This window comes from Oncorhynchus clarkii, chromosome 27 (assembly GCF_045791955.1).
Source record: "Oncorhynchus clarkii lewisi isolate Uvic-CL-2024 chromosome 27, UVic_Ocla_1.0, whole genome shotgun sequence".
In the NCBI taxonomy this organism is placed as follows: Eukaryota; Metazoa; Chordata; class Actinopteri; order Salmoniformes; family Salmonidae; genus Oncorhynchus; species Oncorhynchus clarkii.
The window spans coordinates 22034326-22061273 of NC_092173.1; the positions used below are offsets into that span (position 1 = coordinate 22034326).

Genomic DNA, 26948 nt, shown 5'->3' on the forward strand with positions numbered 1-26948 from the left:
TGCCTTCACTTTTTAATGGGCTCAGTCTGACTGCACCTAGCGCTAACTCATCACACACGTACACACACAAACACACATCCACACACACACACATACAAACACACATAAACGTACCCACATGCCAGACATGCACCCACACAATAAATCACTGAACTCTTCCCGCCTGTACACTCTCTCACTCCATCTCAACCTCTCCATGTCATCTGAACCACATCGTACACCATAAAATATCAATCTGGTGGGGGAGTGAACAGTTATAGTCAGTCCCATGCATCTCTTTCTATGTCTCTCTCTATGTGTCGCTTTCACTCCCTCCCTGCCAGTCTGTGAGCATGCAGCCTATCTCTCTAACTCGAAAGCCAAGCCACTCAGTGTTCTCTCTCCCTCAATCATGTGTCTGCTGTTTTCCAATGGATATCCATATGGAAGAGCACCTGCTTTGCTCAGCTTAGCATATTTAAAATAAAATAAAATGCATTTAACCTTTATTTAACTAGGCAAGTCAGTTAAGAACAAATTCTTATTTACAATGACAGCCTAGGAACATAAAATATGGAGAAGATTTTAACTGCAGGGCTGTAGTATGTGCGTAGTACATGCATGTGTTTCTCTCTGAGCAAGTCCCCATGTGCACCATGTGTAAACCGCTGATTGGCAGACTTGTCGTGAGCTGGATGTGGTCGCCATCAGGGGTAAATTAACAAGCAATTAACCAGCGTTCAGGTAATTACCCAGCCAATCAAATGAAACCAACTCAATGCAGGTAGTAGTGGGAGCATGATGAGCAGATTGAATCGTTCATTGGCAACGCTACCTTTATGCACACTCAGATGGCATCGTTGCGATCTACTTTTTAGCTCAGGCAGAAATCCTAAAAAAGTAATTTAATTCTATGTCTCATTTATTTTAAATCACACCATGTTCATAGTTGGATTATATTTTCTCTTTATCTCAAACCATTAGTATGCTCTTACAGCAGCAGTTGGTGTTACTTAAGATACATTTCCTAACTGAACTAGAGGGTTCAACTCCAGGTTAGAGCATACTATTGTGTCTATTGAAAGTTATTGCATTACAATAATACCAATATTCACTTTTTATTTACCTAGGCAAGTCAGTTAAAAACAAATTCTTATTTTCAATGACAGCCTAGTGGGTTAGCTGCCTGTCCAGGGTCAGAACGACATATTTGTACCTTGTCAGCTCGGGGGTTTGAACTTGCAACCTTCCGGTTGTTAGTCCAACACTCTAACCACTAGGCTACTCTGCCAGCCCGGATGTCAACTGACATCACCCTCTTTGGTAACCCATATTTTATACTAACCAATATTTAGCTTTCACTTTCAGAGTAGGTTTGTCTAATAGTGAAATCGAAGCTGACCTGTTCTGCAGAGCGCAGGCTTTGATTTGATTTGCTTTGGCAGCTGATTCAGCAGAAAACCCCAGAAAGGGAATTTCATAAATGGGAGGGGTTAGCGTATAGCTGCTGTCAACATAAGATGATTGATAGTCATTTGTTTTGCCCTTTTAATACAACATAAACTATTCAACCATTCATCAAAGGAGGAATTTCCAGGGTGTCTCTACAAAGCTCACTGAAAATAGTGCATTTTCTTGATGCCACGAGCCAGCTAAGCGCTAATATGAAATATTCATGTGGGTCCAGAGTAAATCATATGGCCATTGGCACACAGTTAGAGACCGCTCTGCGTGGAGGGGAGGAAATGTCAGGCTGTGAAGTCCTATATTAGCCTGCCATTGTGAATTTACTATAGTTGCCATTTGGCTCAGTCACTTCAAATAGATATTTGTTTCAATCAATACACTCTGTAAAACACTGGTGCACATTGCAGTATCTGCATAATCCTAGAGTTAGTCCCTACTAGCAGTCTTTCCCATACATATACTGTACATGCCACATGGTGTTAAGATTTTTTTATTCTACGTTGGAGTGCTGTCAGTCACAATTGTCTTCCTCTTTTCACTGCTGACACTATGCGTCTGCTGCTGCTATCGCTTTTGTGTTAGATTGCAATGTGCCTATGGTATGAACGTGAAGGTGTTTGACCTGATATGTACCATTACGTGAACCGGTTATTTTATTCACTGTAGTGTATTTGCATTGGTCATTGGGTTTACGACACAAGACATACGTTTTTATCTGTATGCCTAGCTGTTCAGGTGTAGGATCTAAATTAAATCAGCCTTTTGCAGGAGAACTTCCCTGCAATGAAAGACATGTAAAAGGTGTAGTGTATTTGAGATTTAAAAAGGTTTCTGAAGTTTGTAATTTCCACTGAAATTTCAGTCTTGATTTTTTTACCTCAAGAAAAATGTATCAACCCCTACAAAAATGTCCATTAATTATAATTCACATAATACTTCACATTTCCTGTTGCTGCAGGATTATTTTCCTGATGTAGCAAACTGTCTCAAATTAAGATCCTATATCTGTATACATACATTGTATAATATGTTATACTGTGTTATCAGTAGTTACAGCAACACCAGACAGGAAACCTGAGTATTGCATCAGCTGATATTGCACCAATTAGATTCACTCCTTAATATTGCGGTGTATTTAGTCAACCAGGTGTTGCACCTTCATTCCCTGATGGCTGCCACATGCACGCTATGCGCGGGTGTTCTTGGTGACAATTTATTGCTGTAGCATGCATTACATGCCATGTATGTCTGTGTTCTGCTTCCCCGCCACCCACCCCAGCCTCCACAGTTTGGAGTGTGATTTTGCTTCGGTCAGGGGGATTGGTATAACATACCTTGCTCACTGTCTGTTACTATAGTTATCTTATCATTATGCATGCTCTGGCAGTGAGCTATCCCAAAGGAGCAGAGCCTGACGCCAAGAGTATCGTATTGCATGTATTGTAATCTTTTCTAATAAATGGTTAAACAAATATGTGGCTTTTCCTGTCGGTACCACTGTAAAAGGACAGTGTGCAGAATAGATCCATTTACTCAAATAGAGAGGGCAAATTCAACGGTGTACATTGTGAATCATTTGGAGCCGGGCAGGGAGACAGCCTTGCATTGGCAGCCATTTATAATCGTATTCATTTTCACACCACCACACACACACATATTTCCCTCCAATCTCTGACTAATGGAGCTGGGGTTGGAGATGGTTCCATCAAGGTACACGGCCTCAGTTTACCTCCTTCACGCACACACACACATACACACACACACACACACACACACACACACACACACACACACACACACACACACACACGCACACACACACACACACACACACACACACACACACACACACACACCTGATTGATAGCTGTGATTTGACTGTGAAAAAGGCATAGGAAATTGAAAAATGGAGGAAGAAGATTGGAAACAGTGTGCTCATTATAAACTCGCAGAAGAAACAAAAGGCCTTCTCTCCTCTTTTTTATTTTCTTTAGCTCCACACACATTGACAGCAGGTGTGTGTGACAGGTGTCTGATTGAGGCACACAAAATAAATGACACCTGAAAACAAATGGATGTATTTAGCGGTCCTGGATGCAGTTAGAGCTGTGGGCTGATGGATGTGATTATGAGAGTATGAGCACCGGGGCCAGGCACAGACAGAATGGGCACAGGTGCAACACAGAGAGAGAGAGAGAGGGAGAGGGAGAGAGAGGGGGTGGTAGAGCAGCAGACATGTTATTGTGGGGATAAATAATCATCCATACATAGAATTAAGGATGTCATAACCAAGGTCACCAGAAATGCCCACCGATGGAGATTGTATTTAATGTACTGTATCTGTCTCTTTGTAATACAGATCCTCAATTTCATAGCATGCTCAGTGGTTAAGCTCACAACAGCTAACTGGATTTGTCTTTATGTCATAACGAGGGAATTTTTAGATAACAGTTAGATAGCACATTTTGTCACGTTGTCTCAAAACTCAAATCTCACGGCTCATAGCCATACTCCATCACAATGCACATTTGTTGAGTTATCAAATAGTAATACCCTGTGTGATGGCTTTGTGTTTTCCATAATTGAGGCGAGGGAGTGTCTTGCCTGAGGTCCCAGTGGTTTAATATTCTGTGAGAGATTCCAGACAGTGAGTGGTGGTGTAGCAGCTGCCTCCTGACCCATCTCCAGCCCCTCTTACCCCCTCTGACCCCTGTCTCCTTGCTGGACAGGCTGTGGAGATGACAGGCCTGTCAGAGGCTTCTTCTGATGTCCTAATTACCCCCCGACACACAATCACAAACACATGCATGTACACAAATGAACCCACACAAGCATATGCACGCGTACATGTACATACACACACATGCATACACACAGAGACACATGCACGCAAGCACACACACACACACACATACACACACATCCCAATCTGTCCCGTCAGGCATCAATCAGCACAGCGCTTGTATGCCCCTTGCATGGCACCACATTAGATAAAGGGGAACAATGTCCCCATAACGAAAAGAAAATAACATTTCAAAATGTATGTAAAACATCACAGCTATATTGAAAAATATGGCACATGGAAACCAAACAAGGGTGTTGTATGGTGATAGGTGGGATGGGCTGAGAGTATCTGAGGGGTGGGATTAAAGAGCTGAGGTCTATGGTGATAGGTGGGATGGGCTGAGAGTGGCTGAGGGGTGGGATTAAAGAGCTGAGGTCTATGGTGATAGGTGGGATGGGCTGAGAGTGGCTGAGGGGTGGGATTAAAGAGCTGAGGTCTATGGTGATAGGTGGGATGGGCTGAGAATGACTGAGGGGTGGGATTAAAGAGTTTATGTTCGGTGATGTATTATTGTTACTGCATGTTATTGCTGTATATAAAAGTGCCATGTATGTCAAATGTATGTATATGTAGCAGAAAAGCTGTAAAAACAAAAAAAAGATCCTCCCCGAAGATAAAGATAAAATAAAATAGAAAAGAGGCAGTTATTACACCCGTATAAGACTCTTTCTAAGCTTTGATTTAAAAAAAAAAAGCTGCATGTGAGTACAATGCAATCAGAGGCGAGCATTGAGTCAGAGCTTTGTGTGCTCTCCAGCGGCATTAACTCTAACGCTCCTGCTGCCTCGCCTCCACCTGAGACCGGGTTGAAAAGAAGCAGGGCTCTGTGTGATCGCTCCCTCTGGAGCCAGATGGAAGACAGGGCTTTAGCTGAACAGACATGGTGAATAAGATGTGGTGTGTCTCACAGCCGGGGGGTTAAGCATTCACTATGATCTGTTTCTCTATAAAGCCATGTGGTGTGTGGATGCATACATTGCGTATTGTAACGGCAGCCTTGAAGTCAGTGCTTACCCAACCATTCGCGCCAACCATTCGTGCTAGCATAACACAATGCAGAATCATGCTTATACTGATATTGGTTGTTTTTTCAAGACCTTTGAACCATTTCAAATCTATTTTGGATGACTGTGGGAGGCTGAGGTGTCACGGTAGTTGGATAATGGCTTCGGTTTCTTCTCCTTGTTGGATTGTTTTCTTGGGGGGAAAATGGTGTTCTGTGGTCATTTATATTTTGCTATGTCAAACACCAGAGTGACTTTGAAGTGTCATGGTGACATAGCGAAAGTTTGTTGCTTTGTTGGTTTCTACGTTCATTTTTTATTAATAAAGGAGCCCCGTATTCTGTACAGATATACAGTACAGGCCTGTACAACATGCAGAGAAAGCTTTGTATGTGTGACTTGTTTTAGAGTGAGAGATGGCAGTTGGCGGGGCTGCTAGGCATCCAGTCGGAGGCATGTATCTCTAACACAATCACAACCTAAGACAGGCAATGGCAGAGTTCTCTTTCAGCTTCTATATTTTCTGTTATTTCTGCTCTCAGAATGAAGACATTACTTTTGTGTTACAGAGAGGACTTGAAGTTCTGATTGAAGAGCTTATTAACACGTATTGCTTTCAGACAAACATGATACAATATTCAGATCCTCACATACTTTAGCTTCCTTACCAACTAGCCCTTGAATACCAGAAACTCACACTGTGAACTCCCCATGGGAGAATACTGTTCAATCCCTCTGAATTGTTAGTTAGTTATCTGTGAATTGTTAGTTAGTTATCTCTAACGTGCCAGGCTTCAACTGTGTCTGTGTGTGCACACATCTGCTGGCACGTGCACGTGTGTGTGTGTGTGCGCACGTGTGTGTGTATGTGTGTGTGTGTGTGTGTGTACGTGCTCAGGGGTTTGCTAAAGGCCCATATTAATATTCAGAGCATGAAATCAGGCATATCCAGTGAGAGGTTGTCACGGCTGAGCTCCAGTGTCTTTTTGTATGTTCCATGAATAAGGTGCAGTTAAACCTCCTCTGGCCATCGGGAAACTGTTTATGTGGGGATACATACATAATCCCCTTTGACTGCAGTATGACGGAACAGCCTGTAGATGTGTTCCTGGTAAGCCCACTTGATTAACATGTTACTGTCTGCCACTGAGAGGAATTAGCCTGAGCATTCCCTGTGGTGCTATAGGTAAGTGTTTTCACAGATATTCCACAGGCAACCAGATACCTGCATTAAGCCATATCTGACAAAACGGTGGGAGTACAGAGCAGCTCTCTCTGTTGAGCTGTAGCTGCTCTTGACACCTACCTCTAAAGCGCTCTGCTGCAGGCAACTATACAGATAGCTGGGGTGTCACATTTTGTCCAGTGTTTGCACAGTGGACTACACTGAGTGTACAAAACATTAAGAACATCTTCCTCATATTGAGTTGCACACCCCCCTTTTGCCCTCAGAACAGCCTCAATTCATCAGGGCATGGACTCTATAAGGTGTCGAAAGCGTTCCACAGGGATGCTGGCTCATGTTGACTCCAATGCTTCCCGCAGTTGTATCAAGTTGGCTGTATGTCCTTTGGATGGTGGACCATTCTTGATACACACTGTAAACTGCAGCGTTGTAGTTCTTGACACAAACCGGTGCGCCTGGTACCTGCTACCATAACCTGTTCAAAAGCACCTAAATATTTGTCTCTCCCATTCACCCTCTGAATGGCACACATACACAATCCATGTCTCAATTGTCTCAAGGCTTAAACAATATTTTTAACCTGTCTCCTCCCCTTCATCTACACTGATTGCAGTGGATTTAATAAATGACATCAATAAGGGATCATAGATTTCACCTGGATTTACCTGGTCAGTCTATGTTATGGAAAGAGCAGGTGTCCATAATGTTTTGTACACTCAGTGTATATTATGGTATTTGACTTGAGTCTGAGACAAAGATTAAATGAACTCAGCAGGAGTGTGAGTGATTACTACAGTAATGACTTTCAAATCCCAGGTTTAATGTACAGTATTTCAATTGTTTCTAGCTGTTTATTTGTAGAACGTCCACCCCTAGAAGTAAACACAGGAGCGTGTGAGCATTTGTTGTGGTTAGACACTGGCTAGGACACCAATCCTAGAGGTCACAGAAGGTATCTGGACAGTGTTCAGACTTCTGAGAAAAGGTCTTAAACCATTAAACCATCTAATGGCTTGCTGTTTGGAAAATGATGACCACAGCAGCCAATCTGTGTTCCTTGGGTCTACTCAGCAGGTACAGGCTTTCCATCAAATGTATTTTAAGAAAAAGGTCTGCATCCCTCCACCCAACCTTTTAATTAAATGAAAGCACAGTGGGACACACACACACACACACACACACACACACACACTAGAGGAGAGGAGACTGCCTGGGCCGCACAGCACCCCAGCATCCTCCTCCTGCTGTCACCACACATGCGGTGTGAACACACACACTGATAACATGTGATAAGCTGCTGATCATGGCTGGAAATAAGAAGGAAAAATGTTTCCTCAAAGGTGGCCCATACATTTAATGACACCATGCCAGCATAGAGAGGGTATGTTACCTTTCCCCAACTGCTATTACCCAGCAGCCTGGAAAGAGAGGATGCTCTCCTCCACACTCACAGAGAGAGACCGTCTGCAGAAATATCAGTCTGGCTCACAGAGTGTATTGCAGCTCTGTGGATTCACCCAGATGACTGTCCGCTGTACACTGCTAGTATTGTCTAAAAGCATGAACATATTATCTAATGATCAGATAGTTTGTAGATTCTACTATCTGTCAGGTAATACACTACAAAGAACACTCGTTGACTGTCATTCTTATTCATACACTGGTATATCAGACATTTGCAGATTCTGTCGAAGTACAATAAAATACAGAAGTCTAAGGAATATGGGTTAGGAGAGTAGGAGAGCAGACCCAGACAAGGACAGGCTTTATTTGGAGGACGGTGGGCCTGTCTGGCCTCATCCTCTATGATTGACAGATTGCGGTGGAGGCCGCCACTTGCAGGGAATAGCATCACACGCATTTCCCCTGAAATCTGTCTATCAGTGCTGTCTAAGCAGAGCGACAGCCATGACATCTAATCACAGCCTGGCTGGCACCTCATAACTCCTGCCTAATGTGCTCCAGGTACAGGGGAGTACAGGGGAGGGTAGGGGGGTATCAGGGGCGCGCTGGGGACAAGAGACAAGACCAGCGGCTATTTATAATAGTCCTATCTGTGGCTGTACACTTTTCCCTATTAATACAGTTCTGAACTAGGCTGAGAAAACTGATATATATTACATCCTCACTCCTCATACTGTAACAGAAATACAGACTTTCTATATGATTTATAATCTGAGATGTACCTATATTATTATGTGCTAGTTTGTGATTTGTCTCCTGTGAGGATTCATACAAGGCTGAGAAAGCATAACAAGGACATGCCTTCCATTCATGTTAGGTCAAAGATGATAACTCAGGCAAGAAGACTAGTGTGTGCCTGCTTGCTCTTCACGAGGTGGTCCAATTAGATGTTAGCCTGCGTAATAGGCTTACCACTTAGAGCGGTGCTGTGAGTCCAGGATGCCCAGGGTGGTGCCGTAGGGAAAATGCCAGTCTCCCATGACCAGCTGGTGTGAGATGCCAGTCTCGGGCGACTGGCCACTGTTCCAAGCGGGCAAATTCTGGTGTGCCCCAGGGCTCTCAGGGGACCTTCACTCGGCAGAGGCTGCTCCAGCCCTGGGCTGGCAGGAATCTCAAACAGAGAGAAGCTGGGAAAAACAAAGTCCACAGATAGCTAACTATCTACCCCCGAGCTGCTCCATATTAATAGCCCCCAAATTGACTGAAACTTTACAGTGGTTATAAAAAATACGGGGTTGTAAAGCTATACACTCTCAAATACTCAATCACTTTCAGGAAAGTATATTGGAATCTTCGGTATTGGAATTTTCGGTCGACACACTTTTGGGATTTATGCCAGCCTCTAAAATATAAGTGAGGAAGCACTTATGACTCATCCAAAATGAGATGAGTTTTGACAGAGTTACCTTCTGTGTGAATTATAAATGAATATGGGCCTCTGCTTACAATGTGTCCGTCTTATCATGAATATGGGCCTCTGCTTACAATGTGTCCGTCTTATCATAAATATGGGCCTCTGCTTACAATGTGTCCGTCTTATCATGAATAAGGGCCTCTGCTTACAATGTGTCCGTCTTATCATGAATATGGGCCTCTGCTTACAATGTTTCCATCTTATCATGAATATGGGCCTCTGCTTACAATGTGTCTGTCTTATCATGAATATGGGCCTCTGCTTACAATGTGTCCGTCTTATCATGAATATGGGCCTCTGCTTACAATGTGTCCGTCTTATCATGAATATGGGCCGCTGCTTACAATGTGTCCGTCTTATCGTGAATATGAGCCTCTGCTTACAATTGTTCTGTCTTCCTTCTTTCCTTCTCTACTGCTGCAACAGGAGCCGCTGAGACCTTGTCAGGTACTTTTGATTTTCCTCTAGTGTTCGTCTGACAATGTCTGATGCATTTGCTCACCCTGCTCTTTATTGATTTGTGTAAAGCATCGAGTTATGTGTTCATGTGCTGTGCAATGTCTACAATCATATGTCAATCTACTGCCAATTTGATTGTATTTGTATAGCACAGCTACAGTCGTGTGAATAGAAACCGTTTCAAATAAGTCAGATGGTGGCAGAGTACATTCTACATTCCCTGTTGTTATTGGCTACTGTCATTATGTTTACTATATGTGCATTATATTGTTGTCTACATGTAGTCTTCTTTTGGGTGACACATGACTAGTATGTACAAAGTGACTATGGTAGCCTACACTAAACCGAAGGTGAACATTCTGTATTGTGAAAGCCCATGTCTAACACTACTACTACTAGGCTAGAAGCTCCCCTTGTCTCTCTATCACACTTAGGAAGACACATCAAGCACAAAGAGCTTCTAACCTGCCAGTACAGTGGAACATGAGATTGAGCAGTCCCCAACATTGATCTGCAGTGAACATGGCACAATCTGCATAAGATAATAGAGTACAGGAGAGATGCTTTTCTCTGTACATCTCTATTCAGTCAAAGCCTTGTCAAAGCAGCATCAGACATCTGACATCACATCAGAAACATGATGAAACTTGAGTGAGAGATTGTTTTCAGAGATAAAAGAGATTACATTAGAAGGCCTAAAACATTAGAAATCCGGCTACGATGCAGAGAAGCCTTGAAACAGTGAAGGTCTAATAATGTCCAATGATATTATGGCTTTTTACTCACAGATGTCCTTGAAAGAGCTTCCCTTCTTAGTGAGCAGGGCTTAATTACTGAGCTGGAGATGTATGTATCTCAAGGGGCAGAGAATAGGAGCGTGAGAAAGAGAGCCATTTTCAGTCATTCTTAATGCGGTCGGCTAGATAGCTAGGTCCGGCCGGCCAGATACACTACATACCAAAAGTATGTGGACACTTGCTCGTTGTACATCTCATTCCTAAATCATGGGAATTTATGGAATTGGTCCCACCGTAGCTGCTAAAAAGCCTCCACTCTTCTGGGAAGGCATACCACTAGATGTTGAAACATTGCTGCGGGGTCTTGCTTGCATTCAGCCACAAGAGCATTAGTGAGGTCGGGCACTGAGGCTGGGAGATTAGACCTGGCTCACAGTCAGCGTTACAATTCATCCCAAAGGTGTTCGATGGGGTTGAGGCCAGTCAAGTTCTTCCACACCAATCTCGACACACCATTTCTTTATGGTGAAACAGGAAAGAGTCTTCCCCCAAACTGTTGCCACAAAGTTGGAAGCACAGAATCATCTGGAATGTCATTGTATTCTGTAGCATTAAGATTTCCCTTCACTGGAACTAAGGGGCTAGCCTGAACCATGAAAAACAGCCCCAGACCATTATTCCTCCTCCACCAAACTTTACAGTTGTCACTATGCATTGTGGCAGATAGCGTTCTCCTAGCATCCCCCAAACCCAGATTAGTCTGTCAGACTGCTAGATGGAAAGTGTGATTCATCACTCCAGAGAATGCGTTTCCACTGCTCCAGAGTCCAATGGCGGCGAGCTTTACACCACTCCAGCCGATGTTTGGCATTGCACATGGTGATCTTAGGCTTGTGTGCAGCTGGTCGGTCATGGAAACCCATTTCATGAATCTCCCGATGAACAGTTCTTGTGCTGACGTTGCTGCCAAAGACAGTTTGGATCTCAGTAGTGTTGCAACTGAGGGCAAAATAATTTTACGCGCTACGAGCTTCAGCACTCAGTTGTCCCATTCTGTGCGTTTGTGTGGCCTGTCACTTCGCGGCTGAGTCATTGTTGCTCCTAGAGGTTTCCACTTCCCAATAACAGCACTTACAGTTGACCGGGGTAGCTCTAGCGGGGCAGAAATTTAACGAACTGTCTTGTTGGAAAGGTGGCCTCCTATGACGGTGCCACGTTGAAAGCCAATGAGCTTTTCAGTAAGTCCATTATACTGCCAATGTTTGTCTATGGAGATTGCATGGCTGTGTGCTCGATTTTATAAACCTGTTAGCAACGGGGGTGGCTGAAATAGCCAAATCCACTCATTTGAAGGGGTGTCCACATACTTTTGTATATATTGTATAGGTTCGGCCAGATAGTTCTGTTCGGCCGACTGGCCAGATAGCGTTCAGCCGGCCAGATATCTAGGTAGTTCCGGCCGGTCAGATAGGTCCGGCCAGCCAGCGAGATAGGTAGCTCCGCCCAGCCAGATGGCTAATTGCAGGGCCTTCAAAGGTCTATGAACTTAACCTATCTATCTGGCCGGCCCGCACCTAGCTATCTCTGGCTGAAAAGATAGCTTGGTCCGACCGGCCTGTCAGATAAGTAGCTCCGGCTGGATAGCTGGTTCTTCTTTGAAAAGGACAGGGCCGCTCCAGACATCGGTGACTCAGTGGAGAGGAATCAGGGGCCTGGCGCTGTCCTGCTTTCCACTGCCCCTTTCATGTCTTTTGATGAAAAAATTCAAAGAGAGAGAAGTTCAAAGAAAAAAGGAATTTGAATCAAAAGGTGCCTTTTCTTAACATCTGGGAAGGAATGAAGAGAGGAACTTCATTTCTCCCAACTTCTGAAAGTTAGCGTCAGGGTTTCTTCTCGGTGTCTTGCATTATGAGCTGCTTGTTGATGAGGCCCATGTCAGACCGCTGATGTAACATCCCAGCGTTGAGTTCACAGACCTTTGAAGGCCCTGTAATTAATTATCTTTGACTGTGTCATTCAGTGTGTTCTGATAGAGGAACAGGAGGGCGGCCATGTGTGGCAATACTGGAGCGTCGCACTCCAAGACAGCTGCTGGAAGGAGTGTGAATTTATCAACCAGTCATCTGCGCCCTGCCTTGTCTCAGCCCACCTCTCTCTCTCTCTCTCTCCCGCCACCAGGAATTAATGACTGCCTCTCCTCATTTGTACCCAATCATGACCAGGATGCTGAGGCAATTGAAAATGTTTACTGGAATGGCAAAAACCCCTCCATGTTCCGCAAAGTGGCCTGTTTTCCCTTTGATGGGATCACTAATCACAGCGCCGTTATTTATGTGTGTTTTGAATTGGAGATGAGCCAGGGATATTGGACAGGACCCAACCCTGCTAAGGGCTGCTGAAACCTTATGGATATTTCCACTAGCAGTCATGTTCCAGAATAACCTAGCTTTGAGGCTCCTTCATCTTGCTGTTTTGACTGCCAGCTATATTACTTTGACAAAACTGAAATCAAAACAGACTTCAAAACATACTGTGGGCTCCTCTGCTGGGGTAGGCCTACTTACTATAAGTATGTCAGAGCTGCCTTTCAGGTTTCAGTCAGACACCCTAAAATTAATTACACACTTCCATATTCCAACATTGGAGCACACTTAATAAACATGAATTTGATTGTGTTATAAGGAGTTAATTATCAACCAAGTATTTTGCTATGCTCTAGAAGTCCACTATACATTCACACTTCAGAGGTAGTTGAAAACAGAGGATTTTCTAATGATAAAACAGATGGATTCCTCAAACATCACAGATACTCAATTAAGACAGTTTAAAAACAGCACACTTCAATTAAAACAAGTCTTTCCTTACAATAAGATAACACTCAAATACCTCAAGACTACCTATTTAGTACAGAATGTACTGTACTCTGCTCAATATCTGCTCAATATCAATGTCCATTTTCAGTCATCACTTGATGAACCAATATCTGTGATGTGGAATGAAATGGAAAGTTCATTGCTACAGACAGGTCTGAGGTGTATTTCTCCACAGGAGGTTCATTTCTTGCTGCTCGCTGCATTCTCTCAGCTCATTTGAATCCTGTTAGTTTGGCTGTCTATTCCCATTATCACTATCTGAAAAGGCAGGTGCTTTTTTCCACTTTGTAAATGTCAGCCCAGTTTGGAGGTGTCTGACAACTCAGGCATGCAAATGTGCAATGGATGTTTCTTCGGGCTATTGCTGGGAGTCTTGTTCCTCTCCTGGTGCTAATCCAAGGCGTTTAAAAACATTCTCCATTCTTCTTTTTATGCCTTTTGGCTCCTGCCGGATAAATATAGCACAAGGTGACTTTTGATTTACCCCCTCTCTCACCTGGAAGGCAGAAAACAAACCTTTTTTCTTTGTCAAACCCAAATGGATGCTTGGTTTCAGGCTTTAATGATGAGGGCAGAGTTCTGTGAAAATAATGACCAGGTAGGCAGCCACAGGTGTGGATATACTCAGTCAGCGGCTGACTCAGTGGCTGACAAGGCTGTGATTCCTAAGAGATGGAGACTAAAGCCCTGTGCTCACAGACTCAGATGGAGAGCTATAATTCAGCTCTGTCTGTCTGTCTGTCTGTCTCTCTCTCTCTCTCTCTCTCTATCTCTCTCTTGGCTTCCCTCTCTCTCTTCCACCTTCCTTCTCTTCCCTACCTATCTCTCTCTTTCTCTCTCTCTCTCCCTCCATTTTTCTCTGTGTGTGAGAGGTAGTGCTTACAACCCATCTGGCAGAGAGTCACTGGACCCACTCTGAGCTGAGAGATCAATAACGCCAACCAGTGCACTGGGCCCTTCTATTGTATTAGGAGGATTAGGAATGTGACTGCAAGTACAGTCAACATACGCCTATAGCGATCAGGCTGTGTTCACATCTCTGTGGGTGTGATGTAGTATTATGGTGTTCAATGTCGTGGTCTGTTATGGTACCTATGCTGTTACATGTTTTTGTGTGTCTCAATCCCAAAATAATCAACACTAGACAATAATACAATTTAAAAAACACTACGAAATAAAAGCAGAATGGCAGTAATTCTAGAACTTTCATGGGTTTCACTCCTCCTCTTGTCCATCTGTCTGTCCAGTTGAAGGTCAAAACCTGGGGACTGATAATGTATCAGTGATTGAGGGGGAGATGGCGACCATCAGCTGCAGGGTGAAGAACAATGATGACTCAGTCATCCAGCTCCTCAACCCCAACAGGCAGACCATCTACTTCAGAGACGTCAGACGTAAGTGCTTCTCATAGAGTTCCTATTAAATTACTAGAGGGGTTATGTCATAAACCCTCAAAGTTCCATAATGGGGTGTAAATGGTAGCCATCTTAGTCAGTGAGAAACCCAAAACCAGTTTATTTGGAATGAATTGCAGTAGAGGCATAGGTGATGCAAACTTCTCATTTAATTTGAAAAACGGAAGTTTTCCTTTAAAACTGTCTTGCTAGCTAATTAACACAAATGCATTCCAGAGTTCTAAGTCCTAATTCTATGGTGCTGCTTCACTGGACACTCTACCATTATACGGACTATCTCATTAGACACGTTCTCAACAGAGGACATACAGGTTATCTCACTCATGAACCATATCTCAGGGACTCATTTCAAGTACCATACAGGGCCTCTTCTAGTAAAAGGAATCACTCTTTAAGGTTTTGGCAGTTTATGGCAACTCATCAGATATGATGCTATTGGTGATGGCATCATATTTCAGGGGCTAGATTATAATACTGATATACAGTTGAAGTTTACATACACTTAGGTTGGAGTCATTACAACATGTTTTTCAACCACTCCACAAATATCTTGTTAACAAACTATAGTTTTGGCAAGTCGGTTAGGACATCTACTTTGTGCATGACACAAGTAATTTTTCCAACATTGTTTACAGACAGATTATTTCACTTATAATTAATTCACTGTATCACAATTCCAGTGAGTCAGAAGTTTACATGCACTAAGTTGACTGTGCCTTTAAACAGCTTGGAAAATTCCATAAAATGATGTCATGGCTTTAGAAGCTTCTGATAGGCTAATTGACATCATGTGGATGTATTTCAAGGCCTGTATTTCAAGGCCTGTATTTCAAGGCCTATCTCCAAACCCAGTGCCTCTTTGCCTGACATCATGGGAAAATCAAAAGAAATCAGCCAAGACCTCAGAAAATAAATTGTAGACCTCCACAAGTCTGGTTCATCCTTCGGAGCAATTTCCAAACGCCTGAAGGTACCACGTTCATCTGTACAAACAATAGTATGCAAGTATTAACACCATGGGACCACACGGCCATCATTCCGCTCAGGAAGGAGACGCGTTCTGTCTCCTAGAGATGAACGTACTTTGGTGTGATAAGTGCAAATCAATCCCAGAACAACAGCAAAGGACCTTGTGAAGATGCTTGAGGAAACAGGTACAAAAGTATCTATACCCACAGTAAACTAGTCCTATATCGACACAACCTGAAAGGCTGCTCAGCAAGGAAAAATCCACTACTCCAAAACCCGCCATAAAAATTCAGACTATGGTTTGCAACTGCACATGGGGACAAAGATCGTACTTTTTGGAGAAATGTCCTCTGATCTGATGAAACAAAAATAGAACTGCTTGGCCATAATGACCATCGTTATGTTTGGAGGAAAAAAGGGGAGGCTTGCAAGCTAAAGAACTCCATTCCAACCGTGAAGCACGGGGGTGGTAGCATCATGTTGTGGGGGTTCTTTGCTGCAGGAGGGACTGGTGCACTTCCAAAATAGATGGCATCATGAGGGGTGAAAATTATGTTGCTTCAATATATCCACATCTCAAGACATCAGTCAGGAAGTTAAAGCTCTGTCGCGAATGGGTCTTCCAAATGGACAATGACACCAAGCATACTTCCAAAGTTTTGGCAAAATGGCTTAAGGACAACAAAGTCAAGGTATTGGAGTGGCCATCACAATGCCCTGACCTCAATCGTATGGAAAATATGTGGGCAGAACTGAAAAAGTGTGTGCGAGCAAGGAGGCCTACAAACCTGACTCAGTTACACCAGCTCTGTCGGGAGGAATGGGCCAAAATTCACCCAATTTATTGTGGGAAGCTTGTTGAAGGCTACCCAAAACGTTTGACCCAAGTTAAAGAATTTAAAGGCAATGCTACCAAATACTAATTGAGTGTATGTGAACTTCTAACCCACTGGGAATGTGATGAACGAAATATAAGCTTAAATAAATAATTCTCTCTACTATTATTCTGACATTTCACATTCTTACAATAAAGTGGTGATCCTAATTGACCTAAAACAGGGAATTTGTACTCAGATTAAATGTCAGGGAATTGTGAGAAACTGAGTTTAAATGTATTTGGCTAAATTGTATGTAAACCTCCGACAACTGTAAATGGGATGCTTTCTGTCCTTGACTTTATGGTCCATTGAGTTGATTTATTACTAGTTTTTATTCAAGCAATTTCCAGATAATCTCTTAGATTAAGAATCTAAAGAGAATCTAAGATTAGGACAATGTTTATGCATGAGCATATGGCTTCCTCTGGGTTCAACCTGAGTTTGCTTAAGTTTTGCTTGTTTGTGTCTTGGATTGGAGCCAGCCTTCAAGGTGATATGAGAAACATTCTTCTTGTTTTCATATTTCATCACAATCCAAAATGCTGAGTAGGATCCAGATTGGTGTTCTAATTTCTCACTGTATGGCAGAAAGTTATGGAAGGCTGAGTGTACATCTCGGTCATGATTGTCTTGCTAATGTAATTGATGTGTTTTACTGTCGTAAAGGAGAGGTTCATATAAAGATAACACAATGACACTTGTGACAGCCTTGAACGCAACACAAATAGAAGGATGTGTGTTCTACCAAATCATTTTTTTAAAGAGCTCCTCCTGTAACATTATCACACTGGTCTCACATTTTTTCGGTATTTTCTCTATTTAGTCTCATATTCCACACAACCTCTTGAACAGTTCGCCCTTTGAACAGTTCACTTATCACATTTCAAAACCAACTCACACTGGCAGCAAGGAAAATGGCTGAAGTGCGATAGTCAAGTGTTATTACAGAAGCAGTCGGGTATCAGTAAATTGGCTGGAGTTAGTATCAGAAAAGAGTCAGAGCTCTGATCATGTCTAACTGCTGCTCCTGGTTGAACCTTACCCCTGCAGACGGAGCCTGGTAAGTCCCAGGGCAGCAGATCTATTCTGGGCTGGGCTCCCAGAAGGCTGTGTTCTGTGGGGACCCCCCTCTGACTGGTGGCATTGTTACCTGTCACCAGGGCCTCTTTCTACAGAGTCATTCCTTTGTGTATGAGGAGGAAAACAACCGTGACACAGTCACACAGGGAAAACAACAGACACAAACACAGATACAGACACTTACACAAAACACTCTACCAGGAAAATAATACTGAACATTTACCGTAGGGCTACACATCCCCCAACAAATTGCAAACACACTAGCTTTCCTTCTCTGCTTCTTTTGGTTTAAATACCATAGAAGTGCTCAACAGAGCTATCAAATCTACTTACAGTCAACCACTTGGGAAGTTACAGTTCCAGCAATACTAACACAGTAACACTGTCCTTGAACCTGACGCTAGAGACCCAATATCAAGGTTTTTTCTGCTTTATATACTTGGTCCAGCGCGCCAATGCTTAGGGATTGAGGAAACAAACCACTAACTAGTCATTTTTAAAGGGGAAGTAATAACGAGAAGGCACTTAACGGAGCAAAATACTTATTTGTGACCAACTATCAATTCATGTTGGTGTCATCCTCAACCTTTATAGGTCACATACAGTACATTACACCTCCAGCTGATGTAGAGGGTAAGGATTCAACATTACTTATTGATTGTATGATTGTATTTTCTCTCTGTTTTACAGTGCAACCCTGATGTTGGCTACAGCCTAATTATCATCTCAACACACTTGAGTAATAACTTGTCAATAAACAAGCTGCTTCATGTCAACTAAATTCACTGGTTCTTGGAATGAGCCGTTTTTCTTTCCTAGCAGGGCCTTTGGCTCTCAAAGCTATAACGAGGCTCATTGCTGTCCTTTGAGGAGAGACTTCCAAAGAGTCCTCAAATTATGAGACAGGATTGGGAATGAGGTCTCGTATAGGAAGATGCTCAAAGGCCTCTGTAATGATCAATGTGTTGCCTGACATGTAGCTCTGACAGGAAGGAACACCCATGTTTTAAAGACATGCTGAATAGATTGAGTTCTTTAGCTCTGCGCTTATAGAAGACCTGATAAGGAATGGGTAGGTCAAAACATCATTACAGTCTCCATGGAACCATCTGGGGGTATTTATGTAGAAAAGTGTTCAAGTGGGGGGTTAACTGAAATGGAAAATCCTCTGAGAATATAGCTAAATGTAAGATGTAGGACGTTAAGCTAGGTTGCCACACTCAAAGCTAACTCGACTAACACTACTCTTCTATGGCAACCAGTCCGAACTACAGATTTTAGTTCAAAACAGCTACTTTTTTATTTAGTATGGACCTCTAGTTCTTGCTATCCCAGAACCGTGATTTAATTGATTATGTATGTTACAGTACTTTTCCTTTTCCAGAATATGTGAGGTCGATTCGTTCATTCGTGACCAACAGCAGATCATTTTGACTTCCCATCTTGTTAGAGTCTTCATGAGCACTTCTCCTATTTTCCTGCCCTGGGAGTGCTCTGTAGACTGGAGAGATGAAATTGTTAATAAATCAACTTTTATGAATCATTCTGAAACTCCATTTTCTTTTTAGGACCTGGGTTGTAATGCTGAGGCTTTTTACCATTTAGGAGGCTTTTTTCAGCATAACTACTAGCTATATGAATACAGACCAAATAATTGTACTGTACTATTTCAATATTTCTCTCTGCTCTCTCTGTTTGTTCTCTCTCTCTCTCTCTCTCGCTCTCTGTTTCTTGCTCTGCTTCTTTCTCTCTACTTCTCTCTCTTTCTGTTTCTCTCTCTCACACACATACCACACACTCACACATACACAAACACACACGTGTGTATCTCCCCATCCTGACTGTCTGTCTGGTGTCTGTATCTCCTCAGCCCTGAAGGACAGCCGGTTCCAGCTGGTGAATTTCTCCGACAACGAGCTGCGGGTGTCTCTGTCCAACGTGTCACTGTCAGATGAGGGACGCTATGTGTGCCAGCTCTACACAGACCCTCCTCAGGAGGCCTACGCAGACATCACTGTGCTGGGTAGGTTTTACACACACTTGCCTAAACTCACATGCATGAATGTACACCTGCATGTATACACAAATAACGTACACACACAAGTGACTATGTATGTACACAAAATATTATATATGCACATTACATAGTGCCATATCGGTGGAGGATGAAGGGGAGGACCATCCTTCTCAGTGAATTTAATTTATTATTATTTTATGTGAAACATTAAAAAAGTTATCCTTTTTAGATAAAACTATACTAAATATATTCACGTGTCACCAAATAATTGATTAAAACGCACTGTTTTGCAATGAAGGTCTACAGTAGCTTCAGAAGCACTCTGTAGGGTAGCACCATGGTGTAGCCGGAGGACAGCCAGCTTATGTCCTCCTCTGGTACATTGACTTCAATACAAAAACTAGGAGGCTCATGGTTTTCACCCCTTTCCATAGACTTTCACAGTAATTATGACAACTTCCAGAGGACGTCCTCCAACCTATCAGAGCTCTTGCAGCATGAACTGACATGTTGTCCACCCAATCAAAGGATCAGAGAATGAATCTAGTACTGAAAGCATAAACTACAGCTAGATAGCACTGCAGTGCATACAATGTGGTGAGTAGTTGACTCAAAGAGAGAGAAAGACAATAGCTGAACAGCATTTTATAAATTCATTTTTCCAAAATGAATGTGAAGCGAGAGAGAGAGAGAGAGAGAGAGAGAGAGAGAGAGAGAGATAGCTATATCTATATAACCCATTTTTAATAGCAATAAGGCACCTCTGGGGTTTGTGATATATGGCCAATATACCACGGCTGAGGGCTGTGTCCAGGCACTCCGCGTTGCATCATGCTAAAGAACAGCCCTTAGCCGTGGTATGTTGGCCATAGACCACACCCCCTCTGGCCTTATTGCTTAAGTATGTACTGTATATGTATTTTTTCGCCTGACTAATTAGCATAACGCAACGGACATAAATATTCCTAGAAAATATTCCTATTCATGAAAATCACAAATGAAATATATTGAGACACAGTTTAGCCTTTTGTTAATCACCCTGTCATCTCAGATTTTCTAAATATGCATTACAGCCCAAGCTAGACAAGCATTTGTGTAAGTTTATCGATAGCCTAGCATAGCATTTTGTCCAGCTAGCAGCAGGTAACTTGGTCACGGAAATCAGAAAAGCAATCAAATTAAATTGTTTACCTTTGATGAGCTTCGGATGTTTTCACTCACGAGACTCCCAGTTAGATAGCAAATGTTCCTTTTTTCCAAAAATATTATTTTTGTAGGCGAAATAGCTCCGTTTGTTCTTCACGTTTGGCTGAGAAATTGCCCTGAAATTGCATTAACGAAAACGGCGAAAAATATTCAAAATTAGCTCCATAATATCGACAGAAACATGGCAAACGTTGTTTATAATCAATCCTCAAGGTGTTTTTCAAATATCTATTCGATAATATATCCATCGGGACAATTCGTTTTTTCAGTAGGACCGATTGGAGTAATGGCTATCTCTGTATTTTACGCAATAATCTCTCTGGGAGCATCAGGTGACCACTTGCGCAATGTAGCCGCTTACGGGTATTCTTCAACATAAATGCGTAAAACTACTTCACAATGCTGTAGACACCTTCGGCAATACGGAGAAAGCGTAATCTGGTTGATAGCCCATTCATTGCTCAATAGGGATGCATTGGAACGCAGCGCTTTCAAAACATGAGGCACTTCCGGATTAGATTTTTCTCAGGCTTTCACCTGCAACATCAGTTCTGTTATACTCACAGACAATATTTTTACAGTTTTGGAAACTTTAGAGTGTTTCCTATCCTAAGCTGTCAATTATATGCATATTCTAGCATCTTGTCCTGGCAAAATATCCAAAAATGAAAATACTGCCCCCTAGTCACAACAGGTTTTAAACACCCGGTTCAAGAGAGAGGAATTCAATGTTAGCAAGCTGACTATGGCTATCCAACACTGGAACTTTTCCATATCAAGGTAAGTGCTAAACTGTTTGCTGTACTGCATGATGGTAGCAGGTTTACTAATAGTTATTTCTAGTACACTACCGTTCAAAAGTTTGGGGTCACTTAGAAATGTTCTTGTTTTTGAAAGAAAAGCACATTTTTTTCCATTAAAATAACATCAAATTTATCAGGAATACAGTGTAGACATTGTTAATGTTGTAAATGACTATTGTAGCTGGAAACGGCAGATCCTATATGGAATATAGGCATACAGAGGCCTGATATCAGCACCCATCACTCCTGTGTTCCAATGGCACGTTTTGTTAGCTAATCCAAGTGTATTATTTTAAAAGGCTAATTGATCATTAGAAAATCATTTTGCAATTATGTTAGCACAGCTGAAAACTGTTGTTCTGATAAAAAAATCTATAAAACTGGCTTTCATTAGACATGTTGAGTATCTGGAGCATCAGCATTTGTGGGTTAGATTACAGGCTCAAAATGGCTTTCTTCTGAAACTGGTCAATCTATTCTTGTTCTGAGAAATGAAGGCTATTCCATGCGAGAAATTGCCAAGAAACTGAAGATCTCGTACAGCGCTGTGTACTACTCCCTTAACAGAACAGAGCAAACTGTCTCTAACCAGAATAGAAAGAGGAGTGGGAGGCTAAGTACATTAGCAAGAGGACAAGTACATTAGAGTGTCTAGTTTGAGAAACAGACACCTCACAAGTCCTTAACTGGCAGCTTGTCATGCTGAAACAGGAAAAGGCCTTCCCCAAACTGGTGCCTCAAAGTTGGAAGCACAGAATCGTCTAGAATGTCATTGTATGCTAATATTTCCCTTCACTGGAACTAAGGGGCCTTGAAATGAAAAACAGCTCCAGACCATTATTCCTCCTCCACCAAACGTTACAGTTGGCACTAGCATTCGGGCAGGTAGCGTTCTCCTGGCATCCGCCAAATCTAGATGCGCTCGTCGGACTGCCAAATGGTGAAGCGTCATTCATCACTCCAGAGAGCGCATTTTCACTGCTCCAGAGTCCAATGGCAGCGAGCTTTAAACCACTCTAGCTGATGCTTGGCATTGCGCATGGTGATCTTAGGCTTGTGTGCGTCTACTCAGCCATGGAAACCAATTTCATGAAGCTCCCGACGAACAGTTATTGTGCTGACGTTGCTTCCAGAGGCAGTTTGGAACTCGGTAGTGAGTGTTGCAACCGAGGACAGACGATTTTTACACATCTACCACTTGTGTGGCCTACCACTTCGCGGCTGAGCCGTTGTTGCTCCTAGACATTTCCACTTCACTATAACAGCACTTACAGAGAGCTCTAGCAGGGCAGAAATTTGACTTTTTGGAAAGGTGGCATCTTATGACGGTGCAAAGTTGAAAGTCACTGAGCTCTTCAGTTACGCCATTCTACTGCCAATGTTTGTCTATGGAGATTGCATGACTGTGTGCTCGATTTTAAACACCTGTCAGCAATGGGTGTGGCCGAAATAGCCAAATCCACTCATTTGAAGGGGTGTCTACATACTTTCGTATATATTGTGTGTGGCTGCTGGTTCTGTGTTTGCATGTGATCAGGGGTGTACTGATTCGTTCGATTCTGCTGAAAAACGTTTCTTGAACGGACTCAAGTGGAACGAAGAGGATAAACATACCTGCATTTGTCCAATAGAAACTCTTGTTTGCAGCTGTTGGACTAATGATTACAACCTACAGTAGATCAACTAGATGAAGGCAAGAGTGTGCAAGGCGTTATTGAGTATGTTACTGTCTGTCACCTTGATTACTCTAATTTCTCTCAAAATGTGCACCTATGTTGTAAACTTTCATTCATAGGTTAGGTTGTAGCAACCTCATGATGGGTACAGGGAACATTTGAGTATCATGTAGTAGTCTAAACCTATCGATGTTACAATGAGCTGGGTGAATGGAATATGAATGACAGTCATCTGATATGCTGTAATAGAAAGAGGGCCATGCTCATTAAAAAAAATGATCGTCCTCCCTCATCTTAAACAGCACCAACCACCACTGTGCCATATTCATAAGTTAGACATTGCGTTCTACCACACTCTCACATATCCTATATAAACTGTGAATATACAATTGTTTTAATTTATGTATTTTCTTGATTCATCTTGTTATATTGAGGCCCACTGTAACAAAATGTCAGCCAATTAGGCTCTTACAGTGCTCAATAGCATGGTAATGAATAGGAACAGATGCTGCTATGGATAACAGAATAGATCTATCTCAGACTGGCTTGTTTTTGGCAGCTGTGTTGACTTCTGACTGTTGACTGTGTGAATCCTACTGAATGTTAACTTGGCTGCTCTAAATAGTTCCCTATTGAGAGTCAGCTGTGACAAACAGTGGAGCTACGGCGTGAAATTACACTAACGCTAGAGCTGTATTATACATGCAGACATCCTGGGGGATTGAAAATGAATTAAGTACACTTCAAAGTAATTACTCTAGTTTTAGAAATTAAATCTAGAAGCAAAAAGTGTGAACTAACGGTGATATTTAATAGCTCTTGAAACAACATATATTTTTGAGTTTTCTCCAAGCATCTCAGGCAGGCAGTTTCTCTATGTGAAAGACAGTGGAGGTTCTTGTACTTCAATGAGAAATGTAGATCAAGGTTGGATATGATTAGCTTGTGTTCATTGGTCATGCTAATATACAGTGCCTTGCGAAAGTATTCGGCCCCCTTGAACTTTGCGACCTTTTGCCACATTTCAGGCTTCAAACATAAAGATATAAAACTGTATATTTTTGTGAAGAATCAACAACAAGTGGGACACAATCATGAAGTGGAACGACATTTATTGGATATTTCAAACTTGTTTAACAAATCAAAAACTGAAAAATTGGGCGTGCAAAATTATTCAGCCCCCTTAAGTTAATACTGTTTGAAGCCTGAAATGTGGCAAAAGGTCGCAAAGTTCAAGGGGGCCGAATACTTTCGCAAGGCACTGTATATGTTTTGTTTCCGTCCTGGGAACAGGACATTATAGCCTATAGCATAGTGGAACAGGACATTATAGCCTATATCATAGTGGAACAGGACATTATAGCCTATAGCATAGTGGAACAGGACATTATAGCTTATAGCATAGTGGAACAGGACATTATAGCCTATAGCATAGTGGAACAGGACATTATAGCCTATAGCATAGTGGAACAGGACATCATAGCCTATATCATAGTGGAACAGGACATTATAGCCTATAGCATAGTGGAACAGGACATTATAGCCTATAGCATAGTGGAACAGGACATTATAGCCTATAGCATAGTGGAACAGGACATTATAGCCTATAGCATAGTGGAACAGGACATTATAGCCTATAGCATAGTGGAACAGGACATCATAGCCTATATCATAGTGGAACAGGACATTATAGCCTATAGCATAGTGGAACAGGACATTATAGCCTATAGCATAGTGGAACAGGACATTATAGCCTATAGCATAGTGGAACAGGACATTATAGCCTATAGCATAGTGGAACAGGACATTATAGCCTATAGCATAGTGGAACAGGACATTATAGCCTATAGCATAGTGGAACAGGACATTATAGCCTATAGCATAGTGGAACAGGACATTATAGCCTATAGCATAGTGGAACAGGACATTATAGCCTATAGCATAGTGGAACAGGACATTATAGCCTATAGCATAGTGGAACAGGACATTATAGCCTATAGCATAGTGGAACAGGACATTATAGCCTATAGCATAGTGGAACAGGACATTATAGACTATATCATAGTGGAACAGGACATTATAGCCTATAGCATAGTGGAACAGGACATTATAGCCTATAGCATAGTGAAACAGGACATTATGTGTTGATGTGCGTGCAAGTGAGGGAGAGGGCATGCATGTTTGTGTGTGCATTCCTTTGTGCATACACATGTGTGTGTGTTTGTGTGTACATGTGTACATGTGTGCTTCTGTATATATGTGTGTCCGTCTGTACATATATATCTGAAGCTCTTGATGTGTGTCTGTCAGTCCCACCAGGCAGTCCAATCATGGATTCCCAAGAGGATGTGGTCAGTGAGGGGAACGAGACAGAGCTCACCTGTACAGCCATGGGCAGCAAGCCTGCCGCCTCCATCAGATGGATGAAAGGAGAGCAGGAGCTGACAGGTCAGAGGAATATCAGCCTCCTCCACTTTCCCTCAGATATCATTCAGATATAACACCAGCCAGGCAGCTTTAACTCTCCACAGCATCGTACTGGAAACTGCAGACTACAAAGGCTCCTTTTACATTCAGGACTTGGTTTCACACTCATCACAATATGCTATATCTACTGAACTGTTCAGGGACTAAAGAGTGAGTATGGACTTCAACATTTCAGTTGTTCAAATTGAACTAGGTATAGCATTGACATTGAGTATTACCTATTCATAAAGCACTGCGTTAACTTAACTTAGCCACATTACAACAGTTACCAAAGAAGCAGAGCATTTTAGTGCTGGGCTGAACTTGTAGTGTGCCTTTTACAGTGACCAGATAAATGGCTTCAAATGAACTCCCAACTGTTCACCACCCACTCACTACAGCCTCCCCCATGACAGAACAGTGTGTAGGCTACAGTACATCCCTATAGTACATCACTGAGGCATCCAATGTCTCTACTGGTTTAATACACTCATAAACCTCACCGCCAGATAGCAGGGAGTTGCTATGGAATCCGCCCGGCAACAGCCTGTAAATCTGGTCCCTGCCTACTGAGAGCATCCGCTACCTGCTGCTGAAGGACCACAGCTCACACACCAGCAACACGTTTGCTTCTGTTGATCAAGTCTTTTGGTTGATCAGACTTCTGATTCAACGGTTTGAAAGCCTTGCTTTGAAAACTATAATGTACTCTCCACACTAAAAACACTCATGAACCTCGCTTATTATATTTGACACTATTAATTGCTAAATTAATTGCTAAGTACTTTTGTGAAAATACTTTATTTGAATGCCTCAAGCCCGCTGTAGGCTCCCGGAGAGAGGTGCATTAGTGTATGGTACTATGGTGTGGTGCCTTATTGCTTCACATTTGTTCAAGAAGATCCATCTATTATTCAGCCTATCCATACCCTACAGCAAGAGGGACAATTCATTTCAGCCTGATCCTATCTGCATAGGGACTGGATATCTCTGTTGTCAAATTATATACA

At 42.4% G+C, this 26948-nt stretch overlaps 1 protein-coding gene across 1 annotated transcript in view; it reads left to right on the forward strand.

The window, feature by feature from the left end:
• LOC139385858 (cell adhesion molecule 1-like) overlaps window positions 1-26948 on the forward strand; it is a 156734-nt gene that overhangs the window by 97986 nt on the left and 31800 nt on the right. Inside the window, exons 2-5 of the mRNA XM_071131129.1 lie at window positions 9786-9806; window positions 14676-14822; window positions 19641-19793; window positions 25783-25920. Of these exons, the coding sequence (XP_070987230.1) occupies window positions 9786-9806; window positions 14676-14822; window positions 19641-19793; window positions 25783-25920 (459 nt within the window). The remainder of the gene's footprint in view (window positions 1-9785; window positions 9807-14675; window positions 14823-19640; window positions 19794-25782; window positions 25921-26948) is intronic.